Genomic DNA, 19,284 nt, shown 5'->3' with positions numbered 1-19,284 from the left:
AGCAGACAGTTGCAGGGAGACAAACGAGTGGGCAGGTGCACCCACTGTCTGGCACTATCAGCCTCAGATACATACACACGTGTGTTTAACTAGCAGGTATCACCCAGCACCAGAAGCTCCACTGTTAGAATCTAAATGAACAGATGCTAAGTGAGGCCAGAATTTAATGAAGCCACATCTCCACTGCAGCTGCTCTGATTATTTGATTCCGCCCTCATAAAATTAATTGGAATGAAGAATGAACTCCTCATCATCACAGCCTGACTGCTGCTCACTGCTCCACTCCGGCTTCCAACACCTTCAACTCTGACCTGCTGCACACTGAAGACGGGAACTAACAAAGCAATGTTTCAGTCGCTCTGCCGCTTTCAGTGAGAACGATCAATCCGTTTAATATACTCACATGACTCAAGTCAACAACTAACACATGTACATGCCTACAGTGCAAACCTATTATCCTTAAATATGTTGATTGCAAGAGGAGAACCATAAGCCATCACAACCCCCCTCCCAGCTGAGATTAAGTGTGTATGCAGGATGTAATCGTGCCTGTAAATGCTGAGACAGCTCAATGCCCATGAGTACATAATGCTCCTATAGCCATTACAGGTTATATAGGATGGGGGGATGCAGAGGCGCAGATCTTTATGATGCACACACACTGCTCCACCATCATGCCTGGATGGATGGAAATGAACTGGACAGATCATTACTGAGCTCATATAGAGTCTGCAGGTCAGAGCTCCTGTTCTCACACACCGTTCATACAAAACAACGAGCTAAGACCAGAGTGAAAAGACATTTATTGAAAGTAAGCCAAATATCTGAGGTCACACAATTCAAAAACTGGCTGTGACTAGAATCTCACTACAATGGCTGAGGCTTACAGGGAGATGAGAGTTTCTATAACAGTTCAGTTCAGATCAAAGAGAGCCCTTGTTTCATTGTGATGATTGTCGTCATGCTGCACAACCTACACAGACCCACAACAGTGTGGCATGCATGTAAAAATATTGCATAGCTCACGTAAAAAGAGCGAGTTTATGCCCTTAATGACAAGATGGTGCCTCAGTTCACTTTAAGCTGCCCTATCAACACTCAGCATGTTTAATGTGCAATACAGGTAAATGAGTTTTTCATGAAGTGACCAACCAGGTCGAGCCCTATGATAGATGGGATACATAACGCATGACTTTGATTAAAATAGAAAATCTTGTATGGTTAGAGAAAATTGAGGATCCTGAGTATCCAGCCTGATCTAATACCATGCTCCAGGTTTGATGCTCCGGGGCGTCACGGAGGCCTAGGCCAGCTGGAGAACAGGCTGGGAAATAGCAGCGTAGTTAAAACGTCCTGAGCTTCATCGTGCTGCTGACGTCTGAATGCAGAACTCTCTCTCAGATTCGGATATGGAAGGTGCTGGATTAACAAAAGAGAGGATATGAGAGAGCAGAATGGAGACAGTGTCGTCAGTGTGAACAAGCACAGCAGATAACATACAGTAGTTCATATGTACCTCAAAAAGTCTGGAGCCCTGGTGATCATATTCTCAAAATCAGCGAAGCACAACTTGCTGTCTCCATCCAGATCAGACTCCTCGATGGTTTTGTCACACACCAGTTCAACTTCCTCAGGAGTCAGCTCCTCCTTCGTCAGCTTATTTAGAGTCTTTTCCAGGTCCTCTTTGCAAAGGAAGTTGTCTATATTGTAATCTACAGGGAACAGGAATGACAGACAGTGATTCCTCCTCATCATTTGATCCACTTTAGGGACGTTTGAAGCAGATGTTAGAGGAGTTTCTTTACCGTATATTTTGAAGGCGTATATGGCCTTCAGTTCTCTTGGAGCCATTTCACTGAGGACTGAGAACATGTCCACAAATTCATTAAAGCTGAGGTTTCCCGTCCCGTCCTCGGAGAAAGACTCCACTATCCTGTTACGGAACGGGTTTTCCTGTAAATGCAGAGGGATGACAACAATGACTTCAACTCTTCAACATGTAATCAGTGACTCTATGGGCTGTAGAGTGTATTGTGCTGACCGTAGAGTTCAATAGAGAAAGCACTCTCTCTATAGCTTTGCTGGTATAATGAAGACGATATTTTCTCCTCCATTTCTCACCAATAAGTGAAGCGACGACTTTTATATCCCTTGCAATTAGCTGATTCGACAAAACCCATAATGGCCACAGACAGGCTGAGAGGCAATCAGGCCGGATCTTTAGACTCTCGCCAGCCGGCCGTGACATTTCCATCTAGGCTCAGGTAAATAAATGAAGACGCACAGCAAGTCGAGGGCTGGATTTATGTTCACGAAGGTGCAGCAGACTTTGGGAAGCTGTAATGTCGGGAGATCATCATTTCTGCCTTGAGTCATCTCCATTTGTTTCCTTCAGCCTTGTAAGGTCTGTAACTGTGTGACAGTTTTACAGGTGAGGACCAATTACGCCCGGAGGAAAGACACATTACAGGTCTCTGTGTCAGCTCATAACCCCTGGAGGATAAGGACTCCATATAAAACTGTCAGGGGATGGAAAAGGACACAAATTTCAGTTTCAGTGATGTCACGCAAAATACTATTTCTTGAATTTTAGGACGCTCTATTCAAATGTCAGGTTCTTCAAAGGGAGGAAATGCTTTGCTGCCAGGATAAGGAGAGCTTTTTATGGCAGGTTCACCTCCACAGGGTCACAGGCCGCTGCACACGAGTGATGAGGACTCTTAAAAATCAATTGTCCTTGAAAAAAAGAGCACCTACGGATAAGGTGTCGCCCCAGGCAACGGCACCTTTGTTGACTTTTACCTTTAACTCTGGCATGTTGACTATCAAGGCCATAGGCACTTTACAGTCCGGCTCATTGGTGTAATCCATGGGTACGATGTGTGGAGCCACCTCATGGAATCTACCGTGCAAACTGAGACAAAACAAGAAAATCATATTTGTACATTCAGGTTTTTTTCATACATTTGGCTCAAAGGAGACAGAAAATGTGCAGATGATAAGTCCACACACACACACACACACACACACACACACACACGGCTGAGTAGGTCCCTTTAATAATCCTGTCCAGTCCGGTGGAAGCTTAGTTAACATGGGCAGTATCATCAATCAGCGGGGGAACATTGGTCACTACAGCTGAAGCTTAGATACGCCTGTCACACAGTGATGGAGTGTGAGTCGCTCCATTGAGGGACACGAATGAGTGAAGCTGCAGTCTAATGTGCAGTCACCCGTGAAAATGTTTGGCCAGTGACAAATTCTCTGATGCGTTTAAATCCTGAACGCTGCACACACTCATTGATGACGATGATGATGTTTTGGTCGGCATTTAATTCAATTTCCGACCTTAATAGACATTTGAAGACAGAGAAAATAATGAGATATGGACGACTGTTGAAGCTAAGTGTTGTAAAATAGACTGCATGACTCCAATCAATGTATGTGTGTGTGTGTGACCTTATAAATATCTGAGCCTTGCTGGGACATAACACACTCATCAGGTGAAGGTTATATTCCTTAGGGGTAGAAATGTGACACTTTCATGAGGTAGCACTGAAAACAACACCAAAGTCACAAAGGTCACCATGACTCTCAGAGGTTTGGATAACATACTGACAGAACACGATCTTCCTCATCACGTCCCTGAAGCCCTGTGCTCACCGTACATCCTGTTTGTATCTCAGCCAGATTGCCTCCATCATTAATGAGTTGAATAATGTTAATAATGATGTGTGTAATGTTTTGAAAAAGACAAATGGATCTGACGTGACGATCATGAGATCTTTACCCATTTCACAACACACGAACTTTGACATTGATTCCACTTGTGCACTGTGATCTTCAGACTGTAATCGCCATGTTGATTATTGTGTTTTCCTCTGTTTGAATGATGGCCAAACAGTGGAGTTACGACTGCCAATGAAATCAACGCTGGTGTCAGGTTTCCCTTGCTGGAGGACATTTGCACTGTTCACCCTGATGTTCCTGTGTTTTACTGCTTATAGTCATTTCATTGTTAACATGTTTCCAGTGCAGGAATGGGGCTGTACACATTAGAGAATCAATGGCACTGATGACGATCTAGCCTTCACACAGGCAGTCAGACCGGGTTTACAGCTGATCTACAGTTGTGAGCATCATTCCAATGATTATTCCAGGGGAGCGAGTTTCCACTTACCGTAGGATGTCGTTACGAGTGAAGAAAGTGCAGTCCTGCAATGACACAAAGTAACACATCAACACATGATTAGAAGATCGGTGGCTGACGTCAAAGGATGTTGTGTACGTGTTCAACCAGAGGCCCAATAATACATGTTCTGTGAGTGACTCTTCTTATTACAAACAGTTTAAAGTAAAGTGATTATAATGATGATGAGGATGAGGATGATGATGTCTTGGCTGTCATCAGCTCCCCCTTTGTGATGCCATCACTGAGGCAGGGGGGGGGAACATGATCTGCTGTTGTCTGCAGCTGTCCACACAAAGGCACACATGTGTCGGCACATGTATTATCTAACAACCTGGCTGCAGGAAGTTCAATCGCTCATGTATTCATAGTGTGTGAGTTATGCTCCGGAGTGTGACAAGCTGGACACGTGGAACCGACCGACATGTACTGCAGTTCTGTTTACATGCCAGTTTACACGAGAACAACAGACGATGGTTTTGGTTTATGGAATGGAAACAGAACAGCCAACATCATTTGTAATGTTCATCAGGTGATTTCTGAACTCTTTATAGAAAGCCCTCGTTGCTTAACTTTCTTCTCAATGATCTCCTCCACTCTGTGACTTGGTGGCGTGCGTCTCTAAATGGAATATTCATTTCCAACATCAAATCGCTGAAACAAACTGAAGCAGCCTCATTCTGATGAGAGCAGATACAGCAGGAGTAAGGGGAGAAGCTCTTGAGGAGCAGGCTGAGTGACTCCTCAGAGTAGAGTTTCACAGGATGGTTATCACACTGGCCTGGCATCAATTATTAACTCACACTTAATCACATGATAAACCTGTGCAGACGAAGCCGGCGTTTCTTCACATAACCTGGACTACTGTTACACGGGACAGCAAGAACACAAGATCCTCCAGTTTGCAGTGTAATCAGAACCTTCTCGGCTCTGCTGCCACGGTGACGTCAATATTTAAACAGCAGGCATGACTTTGCTAAGGAATGTATCAAGAAACTGGGATAACTAACAGAAACAGAACCAGTACTGGCTCTGTACTGGGTCCAATCTGATTAGTCAGAAGATCAGAAGTAGCAGAACAGTTACACCAATTCATTTATAAATACATTTACCCACAAATAGTTCAGTATATTTGTTGTGTTTTGCTAATTTTAATGATGGTCAAGACATTTAAAAGGCCCAGACATGACAGGAACAATATAGGGAAGAAAATAAACAACCATAACAATAAATTGGAATGTTTTGACCTTATTTCAGCTCATTATTTTACACTTAGATTAATTTACATCCGTTTATATTGTGTGCCATTACAAGGTGAATATAGTGGATTAGCTGTGTTTCTCTAGCCACCACCGTGTAAACACGAGTCCCACACACGCATTCTTACCTGGTAGGCGTCAAGCTGCTCGTCGGTAAAGATCGTTTGCTTATTTCCCATTTTAACCGAGTAATTGGTCGGTTGCTCAGGTGGACTACATTGAAAGTCAGATGTCTTTTCTCAATGAAAAGCATTTAGGAGGTGAAGAAGTCTCCGCACACACACGGTGATTGGGTCAGAACCTTAAAACAAGCTGCTGGGGTGCTGGTAAGACATGTCCTCCATTACTGCCAAACTGGAGGGGGAAAATATAAAAAATACAGTGAAGTGACAGTCAGTGCTGAACTCGCCAAAGGCGGTTTGCTCTTCTTCTCCTCCTCCACCTCCTCCTTCTGCTGGTCCCAAAAGAGCGCAGGGTGTCAGTTTGGAGCTACAGCAGCGCGGTCAAGACCAACCAATGAGCCCTCAGGGACAGACATCAATAAATAAGAGCCAACATAGGAAGCAGCGACGGTGGGATTTATTATAGGAGACATTAACTCAGTGTAGCTCGGGAAACAGTTTATTATAATTTTTATCATCATCCTCAATTGACAAAATCACAAGTATAAACTGACGCTCAAAAATAATCCACTTTTCCCTATTATTATTTTATCTTAAGAATTAAATGTAGACTTCTTTCATTGTATAGAGTTAAGGCCGGTAATGTTTCTATTTTTCCATTTGATTTGAAACACGTTAACCTTTATTTACGTAGTTTCCCAACTCTTATTTATTTATTTGTTTAATTAATTGTTCCCTAAAGTGTTAAATTAGATTAAATTTAATTGTCATCTATGCAATGTTAAGTACCAGAGCATCAGAGATTCTGTCAGCACATTAAACGATATCAAATACTTGTATGTATTTACCTGTTGCAACAAATCAAGCAAATACTGTGAGCTTTGACTCATCCTGCCTCCACAGCGCCCCCTGGGACACATCCCTGTCACTGCGCCGCCTCTCTGAGCTGCGCTCGTGCTGAGCTGCAGGTTGAGGTTCGTGACGGACCTGCTGCACCTGCGCGTGCTGCGGCTCAGCACAACAGTGATCACCTCAACGTCTGCACACACGCACACACTCATCGCCGTATGTTCTTCGCGTCGCTTGGTTCGTCGTCAGCTTCTGGTTGCGACTCGTCGGTTCCGCTGTAGCAAAGTTGCTTCATGATGGACTCTAAGCGGGACAGAGACCAGGGTGAGTTGTGATGGATAGCTTGTTGCTACGTAGCTGTGCCAGCTAGCTGTAGCTTCTGATGGACGCTGCACACACACACACACTCTCACACACACATCATTTTAGGTTGTCAGTATCGAGGCAGATAACAAAAAACAATTGGCACTCCGTTGTCGCGAACCTCACCGCACATTCCTCTATCCGGCACTCGGATAGATACAAGCTAACAACACGGCTGGTAGCTGCTGCCCGGCAAAGCCAAACGTCAACATCACCTTGACCTGCATGTGTCTGTGTGGTTGAAGCTTTATAAATGACAGAGTTTATAGAATGTTCATGTATGTAAATCTGACAGCATATGACAGTGACATCATTGTTTCTTATTCAGCTGATGTCTTTTAATGATGCAAGTTTCAGTCATGCAGTTCAGATCATCCATCAGAGATTAAACCAACAATAACATTAGGTCGTCAATCATACTAAAACTAGACCACCACATGAGAGCATAGCAGATCAGCCTGTGTGTGTGTGTGTGTGTGTGTGTGTGACCTCTCCTCTCCTCAGGGAGAGCTCCACGTCCTCACAGATGTCAGATTGTGGATTGTTTTTTTTTCTCCATAAACGGAGCAGACAAACCTCCTCGGGCCGTCCAGTAATGACTAACAAACAAACGACTCTGTGGCTGTGTGTATAAATAGAAAGTGCAGTTGTGCCTCACCGTGTTTCTGACGATGCCCTCTGATGTTTCAGACGCAGACGTGGAGAGAGTCACGGCCGTGCTCCTTAAGTCACGCGCCGGGGAATTCGACTTAGAATCCATATTATTTCTGAAATTAAGAGGCCTTGGTAAGATGAAATTTAAGGTTTGACCGTTTTAAATCCTCTACAAAACGTTCTTTACAACAATTCAACACTTGTCTTGCAGGAATCCATGACCTGGGCTGCATTGGAGAGTGTGTCAACCTGGAGAGACTGGACCTGTCTGGGAATAACATTACAAACTTGGCTTCTCTCACATCTCTCCGGCTCCTCTCTGTACTCAACCTGTCCGCCAACAGGATCTCTAGTTTAGGTGACGACTCAGCTTATCTCCACACTGCATCATCACTTATCCTGTGCCCACTGAATGTAAATTTGACTTTTAATTTCCTCTTTGGTCATTTCAGAGCCCCTGCGTAATTGTGAAAGTTTACAGAACTTAAATGTGGCTGGTAACATCTTATCCAGGTATCACTGTTTAATCAAGCTTAGTTGTAAATATGTTGCTAATTTTGGCTTTAAATTCTCTTAAATTCAATCCTGTTTTGTCGTTCCACAGCATTGAGAACCTTCACTGCCTTCAACCTTTAAGGAAGCTAGAAAATATACGACTTAAAGACAACACTTACAATTACACCAATCCAGGTAATGTTCTGTGACTTTCTCTGAAATGGATGATGATGATGATGATGATGATGATGGAAACGTTCAGTATGTGAGATCACAACTCCCGCCTCTGTTTCAGTGTGTAGGAACTCATCGTATAGAGCTATAGTTCTTGAGATCTTCCCCAACCTCAGGGTGCTGGATGGTGAGATATTCTTCACTGTACTGTTTTGCATAAAGTTACCACGGTGACGACACTGAAGTAAGTTTTGTTTCACTGTAAATCACAGGTGAAAGAGTGGTTGGACGTGGCAGTGACTTATACCAATTATGTAAAGACATTGATGATACCATCAAAGGTAACGTTCTCATCTCACTTGCTAGTTTCATTATTGGCATTTCTGTGAAGTAATGTTTTATGTTTGTCCTCTTTAAACCCTCAGTAACCTGTGTTTTTAATAAAGCCATGTCTTTTTGCTGTATATTTCTAGCGGGTTTATACAAGAATGGACAACTTACTGAGCACCCAAATTGCAAGCCATGGGTGGAAGACAACTACTGGGACATAAAGAGATCAAATAATGCCATAATTGATGAAGCATACAAACAGTTCAATGGTAAGGCTGCCTGCTCTTTGATATGAGTTCTGTTGTGTCTACAGTGTAATAATATCCCATATAACCTTTGTCAAATATTTCACTTCCCACAGATGTCCTTCATGAATGCAAACTCCTCAACAATAGAGCAACGCACGTCATTTCACAAACAGAAAGATCGATGAGCATGAAGAAGCAGCCAAAGCAGTACGCCATCTAAGCTGGACTATTTCTTACATTTGCGTGCTAGGTTTCATTATGTGATATGATCAAATATACTTTATATGTAGGTTTATCAACTGACTGAGCTTTATCCAAATGCTTGACTACTTGTGGTTGCCATAGACACATGCTCTGTGTAGGCGTTTGTTGAACTTTTCTTGCCTCCTATGCATTGGGTATCAGGAACGTTAACGCTGATGCCACGCTGACACCCCTCAGTTTGGTTCACAGATGTCTTTACTTGCACAGTGTGCATTTTACACCTCGCTCTAGCCCACGGCGTCTATGCTGAGATCCATGCTGCTTATGAATTTGTATAGGTTTTCAGCTATTAAAAGCTTTTCCATTTTGCATTGCTGGATGTTTAGGGGTTAATTGTCCCATGCTGTGTGTTCTCTTGGTAAGCTGAACTTTTGCTATAATTGACTGAATGAATGTTTCAGCTGTTTCTACTTGTTTTATACCATAAAGTATGTCATGTATAACGCAATGAAAATATTGGGATTTTTTTTGTTTTAAGAAAATAGTTCTCTTTTGTCTTGTACGGGCCCTCACACATTTGCCTTCTAAACTTTGTGTCTTGGTGAATTTAAGAAATGTTAACTTATCACGCTTGATCTCAATAAGTATGGCGCCAGCGGGTTAAACCAGTGGATGTACTCGACCCCAGAAACAGTTAGCTGGCGCCACTTGGTGGTGATAACAGGGTACTACTAGCCACATCCGCCCGGAAACACAGTTGTGCGCCTTTCTTATTGTTGTGTTTGTAATAAACTTGAACCTTTCCTCATGTTTCTGACATTCTTGTATTATTTAATGCAAGGACATATGAGTACAAGTGTTTATTGAATATATCCAAAATGGGGGCGGAAAGAAGTTTTACCTTCAAAATAAACACGGTAGAAAATGTTAATATATTTTGCAGAAGAAGAGAGGAAACCAAGCTGGTGTAACGCAATACAACTTTAATTGATATGTGACTTAATACTTTAAACTAATGAAATATTTGTGCGAATACTTCTGTTGTACTATGTTTTAGTTTGAAAGATTGGACCGGAAACCGTTTTATATCCGCGGACTTAACCTTGAGGCTAGCTCAAGATGGCAGGTGGAATGTGGAGGTCAGCGGTAAGTATTGCGCATAATGTTGTATTTTTTTTACAAAGAGGCATGGCAGCGTGTGTCACTTCATCAGCTACAATTCCGGTTATATAATTGCTACAAAACATGAGACTGTCTTCATCCAGGCGGCACAGCAGGGACGCTATACTCACACTGCTAATTAGCCACTGCTAACTTTCTTTCTGTTGCTATAGCGACCACAATCCTCCCTCTAGTTGTACACGGAATAGCTACTAAATAATGATAACAAACACGTCCACATTACGGAATAAAAAAAAACAGATTTAACGTCTTGTTAATGTCCCTTTACTTAACATCTACAGATTCTTAATCTACTAAGAAAATGGGGTTTATCGATCAATGACAAGGAAATAACCAAGGCACAGGAAGTAAGCATCTTCAGATTTTGTCCTTCGCTTGAGAATAAGTGCTACAAAAGCTAAAACAAATACGAGACAAATATGTACATGTGTGTTTTTATTTCACTCGCTTGCAAACGCTGATGCACCTGCAGTTTATCCACCTAAACATAATGCTGCACGTTGTCCTTAAGATGACATTCAATGCTGCCTTTACAGTCACAGGGTTTGAGTCAAGTCATCATGAAATAAGGCTGCCTAAACTATCTATCTATCTATCTATCTGTTACTATGTTACTAAGTTGCTTCCTGCTTTAAGTAATAACTAATACATGAGTACAAGTATAGTTAACTCTCACACGTGATCCCCTTACATCTTCTGTTCCCCCCTTTGTCTCCATTGTCAGGTGTCTCGGGTAGTCGGGGCTATGAAGACGCCACAACCAAAGACATTTGTCCGCGGGGTATGTAATCTTCCCTTCAGTCTACAGAATATATATTTCAAATCAAGAGACTCTAAATTGGGAAAAAATGCATATTAATTGTGTTTGTCCTGGCAGATACAGACTGTTACTTTAATCCCCGGTGATGGAATCGGTCCGGAGATCTCCGCAGCTGTTCAGAAGATATTTGAAGCAGCTAAAGTGAGAACTGGTCAACACTGTCAACTTACTGAACTCTTTTAAAGGATGAAGCAGCGAGATCATGTATTATGTACAATGACATGTATGTCAAATAAGCCAAGTGTTTTTTCTCTCTCCTGTGGATTTTTGTTTCAACATATACCTTTTCTGGAACATGTTTCTAATGCAGTTTCCTGATATATGTAATTTGATGCAGGCACCCATTCAATGGGAAGAGAGAAATGTTACAGCCATCAAAGGACCGGGTGGCAAGTGGATGATCCCCCCTGATGCTAAAGAATCAATGGACAGGAACTTAATTGGCTTGAAAGGTAACGTGACTCTATAATGCACTCAATTAAACACTAGATCCCATTTCTTTTATTAATAGAGTGTGAACATTTCTCTGCAGGTCCTTTGAAGACACCCATTGCTGCGGGTCACCCCTCTATGAACTTACTCCTGAGGAAAACCTTTGACCTTTATGCAAACGTGCGCCCCTGTGTGTCCATTGAGGGCTACAAGACTCCCTACACTAATGTTGACCTGGTCACCATAAGGGAGAACACTGAAGGAGAATACAGTGGGATTGAACATGTGGTGAGGAGACTTTTATTGTATGAATGCCAATTATCTGTGTTTCCTGCCGTCTATGCAGTTGGTGTTGGTGGCACATTGTAATCTGTCTTGTATATGTCTTGTATTTGCATTTTTCAGATTGTTGATGGTGTTGTACAGAGTATTAAGCTCATTACAGAGCAAGCCAGCCAACGCATTGCAGAGTATGCTTTTGAATATGCCAGAAATAATCAGAGGGCAAGTGTTACTGCTGTGCATAAGGCCAATATTATGTAAGTTGTATTGACTACTTTATAATGTGTAATTTTAAAGATGCCTATTTAAATTAAATGGTTTTCCTCAATTCTCTCAGGCGCATGTCAGATGGGCTCTTCCTACGCAAATGCAGAGAGGCGGCTGAAAAGCACAAAGATGTGAAATTCACTGAGATGTACCTGGATACTGTTTGCCTCAACGTAAGTACTTTGAATATTTCTATGGTATCTGTGAAGGAATACCTTTATAATGCTTCTGTTCTGCTTTAACAGATGGTTCAGGATCCCACACAGTTCGATGTGCTCGTGATGCCAAATTTGTATGGAGACATCTTAAGGTAAACACAGTTTTACAATGAAGTGAAGATTTGTTCTGCGCATCATTACAAACTAAAATGTGTTTACGTTGCAGTGATCTTTGTGCTGGATTAATTGGAGGTCTTGGGGTGACCCCTAGTGGAAACATTGGCGCCAATGGTGTTGCCATATTTGAGTCGGTATGTTCTGTTTCTTATTCTCTTAAATCGTATTAACTATGCTGATGGAAGTATTAACAAAGTAATATTAAGATTTGTCCCTGCCATTTTAATAACGGTCTTTTTTCGGAGAACTGCAAACAATCATGGATTCTGATCACTTTCTCCTGTCAGGTTCATGGCACAGCCCCGGACATAGCAGGCAAAGACATGGCCAACCCCACTGCCCTGCTGCTCAGCGCTGTCATGATGCTGAGGCACATGGGCCTGCATGGCCACGCCAAAAACATAGAAACTGCCTGCTTTGCCACCATCCATGACAAGAAGGTAATCTACTTTTTAATAAATTCAGACGTGTTGTTAATACTATATGTCGCCATGTTGACTTTGACCATTTTTTGTTTTCTGTGCTCAAGGTTCTGACAAAAGACCTGGGAGGAAACTCCAAGTGTTCTGAATTTACTCAAGAAATATGTCAACGAGTTCAGGATATGGACTAAATGGAGGCGATCCGGGTGGAGAGAAGCTGGAGTCTCGTTTCTTCATCATGTCATCCTGCACCTGCACATTTTTAACCAAAAAAGCGTATATGTTCTTAAATATTTCTTCAAAGTTCTTTGGGACTTGGATCGTCTTCACCATTCTATCCCTCAAAGCACTGTCAAAGCACTGTCTTAAATGTACTGACCAATGGTTACTGAATGTGTGATGTGAATTTTATTGCTGTGTGTTCCTCTTGATGTATTGGCTGATTTTGGTCTCTGATCTGATGCAAATGAAACGATGGTATTTGGTTTATTTTAACCAATTGTGTTTCAGTAACATGAAAGTTACATATATTGCACTATGTGTCTGTGTCATGTGGCTGTCTTGTTACAAATATTATAAATGGATATAATAAAATCTATCATCTTGACATCACCAGTGTCAAACCAGTTACTTGCATATATAATTGTATATGAGATGATGTCATGCACATCCCTGAAGTCAGTGAATATCAAAGTGTCTTGAATATGGCATCAACCCACGGAGGCTAAAACAAAATTATGTGTCACTCTGAAAAACTAATGGCTTGTAATAGCAAGATCACTCATCACTCATAAATAATGTATGGCTCCTCTGTTGAATTTTGGCAGTAAGATGTGAACAAACTATTTCAAAGGGAAACATTGCAGTTTTACTGTGCTGCATTGTTTCAGTGCAGCCACACAGTGACAAACTATATGTACAATACACAATTTTAGAATTTAACTGAATAACCTGGAGTTCAAATACAGTTAAAGCTGCGCAGGCCCAGTCTGTGCTTTCCTCTTTACATTTCACCAGGGACAAAACATCTCCAACCAACACTTCCATCACCCGGATGTTCAGTGAGGATCTACGATTCGGGCCAGGGATGCCTGTTTGGATACAGCTCTCCCCTCTTTCGCTCATACTTCTCTATAATCCTACACACATATACCTACATCACAAACATTAAAGCTTCCAAACTTTGATCAATTTCCTCTTACATTCTTCATGGTGTGACCCTGGCATCTACGTTTAAACCTACCTCTGCTTAAATAGGTCATTCACATTAAAGACGATCAATTCAGCCGTGAGAACAGCGGGTCTGGCAACTGGGTCTGTTTCCGATTCTTCCATGACAACGAATAACATCACATCCGGCTCGTGCGCGCACGCGGCACGCCTCCTCTCCAGAAACTTCTGCAGCTCTCTCTTAAGTAGCGCTTTCGATAAAGACGCCGCCTGACGCCATACTGCACCCCCGAGCCCTTATAAGCTCCAGCCTTCCTATCGTTTTGCCCCGGAGAAGCTAGAACAGAACGCCCACACGAGTAGGTACGTGAGGGGACTTCTGTTCTCCGGCGACATTGTACAGTTACAAAATGACGCCTCGTTTTCGTTGCCTCTATAAGCCACATGTGCTGTTCTGAGCTAAAGCTAACTAAAGCTACATTCCCATCACATATTACAAGGTTATTTCTCGGTAATACTACACGTTAGTTTTTAAAAACGTATCTGCGTCGTCAACCTGTATCACTAACCTTATATAAGAAGATATTGTGGAATGACTATACTGAACTTGAACGTGTTTCTACTGTACGTGGTTTCAGGTTGTCATCATGGTTCGCGAAACCGGCTACTACGACCTCCTGGGTGTGAACCCCAAATCCTCGGCGGACGAGATCAAGAAGGCGTACAGGAAGCTGGCGTTAAAGTACCACCCGGACAAGAACCCGAGCGAGGGGGAGCGGGTAGGTACACGAACCTCTCAGCTGTCCCGGTGTCTAATTTTAACCGCGCGGGTGAAGTGACAGCGACAGAATGCCTGGAACCTTCTGGAATCGTGAGCCCACAGGCATGTTAGGGAGATGTAGTGGAGCTAACCGGCTACATGTGTTCTTCTATGGAGTCACTATATCATTTATGCCTGGAATGAAAAACAAAGACGGTTCTGGTAGTGTGTGTATTGTAAATGTAGTAAAATAAAATGTGTGCCTACTAGTCATGTGTCAGAAAATCATAGTTTACAGTATCTTAATGAGGAAAGTGATACGAAATTATGGGAGATAAGGCAGAATACAATGGTTCTAAGCAGTTATCTATCTGGGTTAAGGTTGCAACATGTATGTAGAAGTAACTGTTATCAGCCATTGTCCATAATCAGTACTAGTGTATTTATTTATAGTGTAACAGAATTTAGTTTCAAGAAGAATATAACATTTGTGCTGGTCGTCAGTCACTTTGGCTCGATTCAATGAGAAAGTGACAGCTAGTAAGTAGTTGAGAAGTTGAGCAACAACATGAGACCCTAATGCAAACAACATCAACCTGTGGACTCTGGGACATTCCAGGGGACAGATCCAGCAGGGGGCAGGCCACACAACAAATGGAGACTGCTGCTGGACAACAGACCTGTCTCACCACCCTAATCCAGTCCACAAAATGTCAGGAGATGAGCAATTAACAATCTGTGAATTAATCAAACATTTCTATTTGTTCACAGTTCAAGCTGATATCCCAGGCTTATGAGGTGCTGTCAGATGTAAAGAAGAGGGACCTGTATGACCAAGGAGGGGAGCAAGCCATCAAGGAAGGAGGCGTGGGGGGAGGAAGTTCTCCAATGGACATTTTCAACATGTTCTTTGGAGGTGGCGGGAGGATGCAGAGAGAGCGAAGAGGTGATTTACTATTCTTTACTATAGGTTTGTTTGTCATTGTGCTCCGTAGTTTATATCACAGACTTATGTCACATTTTCCTGTGTTTAATATAGGTAAGAATGTGGTCCATCAGCTTAGCGTTACGCTGGAAGAGGTTTACAACGGTGCCACCAGGAAGCTCGGGCTCCAGAAGAACATCATCTGTGAAAAATGTGAAGGTAAGCAGTGTTTAGTTTATCCCAGTAACAGCACTGCTTGGGCAATAATTCTAAGGATGACACATTGCCCTCTTTGTCTTGACAGGTTACGGTGGTAAGAAAGGTGCCATGGAGAAGTGTTCCAATTGTAAAGGAAGAGGAGTGCAGATCAAAGTGCAGCAGATTGGGCCGGGCATGATTCAGCAGATCCAAAGCATGTGTTCAGACTGCCAGGGACAGGGCGAGAGGTTCAGCGCCAAGGACCGCTGCAAGACCTGCAACGGGCACAAGGTCGAGCGCAAGAAGAAGATCCTGGAGGTTCACATTGACAAAGGTAAATCCTTTAGATGGGGATTTTAAAAGTTTTATTTTTAAGTTTGTTTTGTGGAGCAAATGAAGCCAAACATGCATGTTTGTTTTACACAGGCATGAAAGACGGTCAGAAAATTACATTCCACGGAGAAGGAGACCAGGAGCCGGGATTGGAGCCTGGGGATGTGATCATAGTGCTGGATCAGAAGGAGCACTCCCTCTTCCAGAGGCAAGAAGACAATTTGACAATGAAGATGAGCATCAAGCTGGTTGAATCCCTCTGTGGTTTCAAGAAGGTCGTTGAAACATTAGACAACAGATCACTCATCATCAGCTCACTGCCAGGTAACCAAGGGCGTTCAACAGATCCACACAGTCGGCACGGCTTCCATCAAATTAGTGTTTTTAAATGGCATCTTCTCTCTTTGACTACAGGTGAAGTCATCAAGCACAATGATATCAAATGCGTTCAGAGTGAAGGCATGCCGATTTACAAGGATCCATGTGATAGAGGACAGCTGATCATTCGCTTCCAGGTAAGAGTGGCTTACGGCTAAAAGTGTCAGCAGTGTGTGTGTTTGTGTCAAGTGTTTACATGTGGGACAACTCATCTGACTGAACCCCGTCCTGCAGGTGGAGTTCCCAGAGAAGGACTGGCTGCCAGAGCACCTCATGTTCCAGCTGGAGAGGCTGCTTCCCCCCAGGGAGGACTTGATGGTTACGGAAGACATGGAGGAGGTGGATCTCTGTGAGGTGGACGTGGACTCACAACAGTCGAGGAGCCACAGCAGGGAGGCGTATGAGGAAGACGACGAGGGTCCCAGGGGAGGGGTGCAATGTCAGACACAGTGATTTAAACACAGTTATGCTAAAGTGTTGCTAAGCTGGAGTCTTTTTTTTTCTGGAAGGTTTAATCCACGCCTTATCAATGTCCGTCACTCCCAAATCTGAATACAATGCAAATTAGTGATGCTCATTTGAAATTGAAACGTCTGCCAGTGTCGAGACATGGGTGGTTGATTTGTGTTCCCATGGCAATCTGTTCAGATAAGTGTTTTGGTTTTATTGTCTTGTGTGTTCTCTATTTAAAGTTCATGTCTTCTTTTACAAGAACCTGTTTGCATAGGAGTGTGTTTCTAAATAGAAGATTCAGTGTCTGTCTCCATTCACAAGCTGCAGGAGTGTGTGTGTGTGTGTGTATGCTTTCTATGAAGGTAATTCCACTCATGACAACAAATACTTCATTTTACCTCATGTTTATTCTTTCTCAATAAAAGTCTCAGAATGCTTCATCAGATTCCCTTATTGTCTTGAAGAGCTTCTAAATGACTCGTACACATTAAAAAGGTTTACTAATTTTCCAAATATTTGACTCTAAAAAGGGCATTGTGATGCCTCATCTCTGAGGCAAGGTGACAGAGATCCTGCTGCACAGCCCTGCATGATCAATTACAAAATAAGGCAATTATCATTCGCATTTTTAAATTACAGCCTGAAATGAGTTGGAATCCCTCTTAATGCTGTTTCTTCCTGAATGAGCAACCTGGGAAGAGAAAGAGAAAGAATTTGTAACATTTCTAGTTTTGCTCCGGGTGCTGTGTATTCAGTGAATCTGATCATGTAAATGTTTTACCCTCGGTCAGTCGGGCTTTCCCTCCTGTTGGCTGACACAACACAGTTGAACATCCGACACACAATACGACTGTCTGCGCATGGCTGAACACAGTGGTGATCTTATAACAACCTGGAGAAAGATGAGTCTATTACAGGTGCTGCCACACACTCTGGTTTGCCATGTTTATGTAAGTACAGTGTGTACTGTATGTATCAATCCTGGTGCACTGCTGTGTTCCGTGAGCTTACCTGGGCACTTCACATCCATAAAGTAGGAGTTTGGACTCTGGACAAGTCTCTTCTTTTTGTGTTGTCTCCTCTCATGATCATCACAAGGGTGGAGAAGGTCTCTAGCCAACTGGATTGCAAAAGAAACACAAAGTATTAATGACAGCAGATGTGTTGAGCAACCTTAAGGCAAACCTGAGCCAGACATCAAATCAAGCTCATGTGACTCACTGCATTTGAAACTGAATGGAAATGATATAGATTGAAATATTGTTGTTATAGTGTAATTTCACAACCTCGTATTCCTCTGAGACCTTTTAGCCTTAACAAACCTGCATTATATGTTACTTTCCTTTTGTCAAAGTAATATCAAATAGCGTGTAGTTACTCACTACAGAAGGTTGGATTTCAGAAAACACTACACCACTATTTTGGATGTAATCACTCCTGACATTAGTCACTTACAGTCAGCTGTTACTGCATACGTTTTATTCCTGAGACCACGTGTCTCTAATGCAATAAAATCTTAGAGTGTTGTAAGAATGCACATGGTACTTTCATCATGTGTGTATTTCGGTGTGTAGAACACGCCGGACAACTCGATAAATCTATGCATATGTCATCTCATCACTGACACCGCAAACTACCATAGACTCTCCATTATTATTGTTACTTTAGCACAAGCTGGTCGTGTGGATGTAAAGAGACACATTACTCTGCGCCTTCTGCAGCACAAAGGTACAGACTGTTCCCATTCCGCGGCTATTATATTGAATATAAACGGTTAAAATCTGCAGCGTTTCAGGAAGTAGACGCCACCGATGTCTGACAGGGCTACTCGACGTAGCTTGTTAGCTCTGCGCCATGTGCGGCTGGTGTCATATCAACAACAGATTAACCAGTCGGCAAAACACAGTGTGACAGCGATCAATAACACACACACACACATCTACGCTCATTTTAAGGAGAGACAAAAGGCGATCGAACACAAACTTACAGGCATTGTTCACCGTGCAGGCTGGGCTGTCTTGCGCATACGTGGGCTGAGGAAGCGGCTGAGGCGGCAGCAGTGTGGATGTGAGAGCAGAATAAGTTTACTGATCGAATCTCACCAAGTCACTTTAATGGTTCATGTTTAAAAAGTATGATATATTCTTTCCACAATATAGGTCATTTCAAATGTCCCTGGATAACTTCCTAATGGGAAGATCTGTTTTATTTGATTGTTAAAATAAGCATTTCCGATTTGTGCCCGTTGTTTAAAGGGAAATTAGAAAACTAAAACTATTTATGGGAATTTGGGAAAAAGTAAAGGAAAATTCCACAGTCAAACGTACGGTGTCGGTGTTGTTTCCCTTGTTACTACCAACAGTGTTGGACAAACAATGATGTCATCCAAACTAACAGAACCTACAACAGTGATGTCATCCAAACAAACACATTTTAACTA

At 42.5% G+C, this 19,284-nt stretch overlaps 5 protein-coding genes across 7 annotated transcripts; 3 read left to right on the top strand and 2 right to left on the bottom strand.

The window, feature by feature from the left end:
• Positions 1 to 830: 830 nt before the first annotated feature.
• On the bottom strand, positions 831 to 5,886 carry cib2 (calcium and integrin binding family member 2). Its single transcript, XM_076139859.1, has 6 exons — positions 5,577 to 5,886; positions 4,181 to 4,215; positions 2,803 to 2,914; positions 1,806 to 1,953; positions 1,517 to 1,712; positions 831 to 1,419 (listed from the first exon to the last, which is right to left on the bottom strand). Exons 1-6 carry the CDS (start codon positions 5,625 to 5,627, stop codon positions 1,398 to 1,400), a joined length of 564 nt encoding a protein of 187 aa, XP_075995974.1. The 5' UTR covers positions 5,628 to 5,886; the 3' UTR covers positions 831 to 1,397.
• A 611-nt stretch (positions 5,887 to 6,497) lies between these two features.
• lrrc61 (leucine rich repeat containing 61) lies at positions 6,498 to 9,697 on the top strand. Its single transcript, XM_076138448.1, has 9 exons — positions 6,498 to 6,743; positions 7,473 to 7,568; positions 7,648 to 7,794; positions 7,889 to 7,949; positions 8,041 to 8,126; positions 8,227 to 8,292; positions 8,378 to 8,446; positions 8,579 to 8,704; positions 8,797 to 9,697. The coding sequence occupies exons 1-9, from the start codon at positions 6,713 to 6,715 to the stop codon at positions 8,901 to 8,903; spliced, it is 789 nt and encodes a 262-aa protein (XP_075994563.1). The 5' UTR covers positions 6,498 to 6,712; the 3' UTR covers positions 8,904 to 9,697.
• Positions 9,698 to 9,965: 268 nt separating this feature from the next.
• idh3a (isocitrate dehydrogenase (NAD(+)) 3 catalytic subunit alpha) lies at positions 9,966 to 12,884 on the top strand. 2 transcript variants are annotated; one of them, XM_076171671.1, is made up of 12 exons: positions 9,966 to 10,033; positions 10,351 to 10,416; positions 10,794 to 10,850; positions 10,947 to 11,030; positions 11,227 to 11,341; positions 11,422 to 11,609; positions 11,727 to 11,860; positions 11,941 to 12,043; positions 12,116 to 12,180; positions 12,255 to 12,339; positions 12,493 to 12,645; positions 12,735 to 12,884. In XM_076171671.1, the coding sequence occupies exons 1-12, from the start codon at positions 10,007 to 10,009 to the stop codon at positions 12,816 to 12,818; spliced, it is 1,161 nt and encodes a 386-aa protein (XP_076027786.1). In that variant the 5' UTR covers positions 9,966 to 10,006; the 3' UTR covers positions 12,819 to 12,884. The 2 variants fall into 2 exon arrangements, with proteins under 2 accessions (XP_076027786.1, XP_076027794.1); XM_076171679.1 differs by lacking the exon at positions 10,351 to 10,416.
• Positions 12,885 to 14,010: 1,126 nt separating this feature from the next.
• Positions 14,011 to 17,282, top strand: dnaja (DnaJ heat shock protein family (Hsp40) member A). Of its 2 annotated transcripts, none has more exons than XM_076171659.1 (8): positions 14,011 to 14,156; positions 14,436 to 14,576; positions 15,329 to 15,503; positions 15,597 to 15,701; positions 15,787 to 16,014; positions 16,107 to 16,337; positions 16,428 to 16,528; positions 16,626 to 17,282. In XM_076171659.1, the coding sequence occupies exons 2-8, from the start codon at positions 14,445 to 14,447 to the stop codon at positions 16,842 to 16,844; spliced, it is 1,191 nt and encodes a 396-aa protein (XP_076027774.1). In that variant the 5' UTR covers positions 14,011 to 14,156; positions 14,436 to 14,444; the 3' UTR covers positions 16,845 to 17,282. The 2 variants fall into 2 exon arrangements, with proteins under 2 accessions (XP_076027774.1, XP_076027765.1); XM_076171650.1 differs by having other exon boundaries at positions 14,012 to 14,160.
• rps27l (ribosomal protein S27 like) lies at positions 17,233 to 18,979 on the bottom strand. The gene is made up of 4 exons (XM_076171691.1): positions 18,832 to 18,979; positions 17,856 to 17,964; positions 17,626 to 17,736; positions 17,233 to 17,535 (listed from the first exon to the last, which is right to left on the bottom strand). Exons 1-4 carry the CDS (start codon positions 18,835 to 18,837, stop codon positions 17,507 to 17,509), a joined length of 255 nt encoding a protein of 84 aa, XP_076027806.1. The 5' UTR covers positions 18,838 to 18,979; the 3' UTR covers positions 17,233 to 17,506.
• Positions 18,980 to 19,284: the final 305 nt, after the last annotated feature.

The sequence above is a fragment of the Genypterus blacodes genome, unplaced genomic scaffold (assembly GCF_046128005.1).
Source record: "Genypterus blacodes isolate CSIRO-AG114 ecotype Tasmania unplaced genomic scaffold, CSIRO-AGI_Gbla_v1 ptg000015l_1, whole genome shotgun sequence".
In the NCBI taxonomy this organism is placed as follows: Eukaryota; Metazoa; Chordata; class Actinopteri; order Ophidiiformes; family Ophidiidae; genus Genypterus; species Genypterus blacodes.
This window is presented reverse-complemented; position numbering and strand designations above follow the sequence as displayed.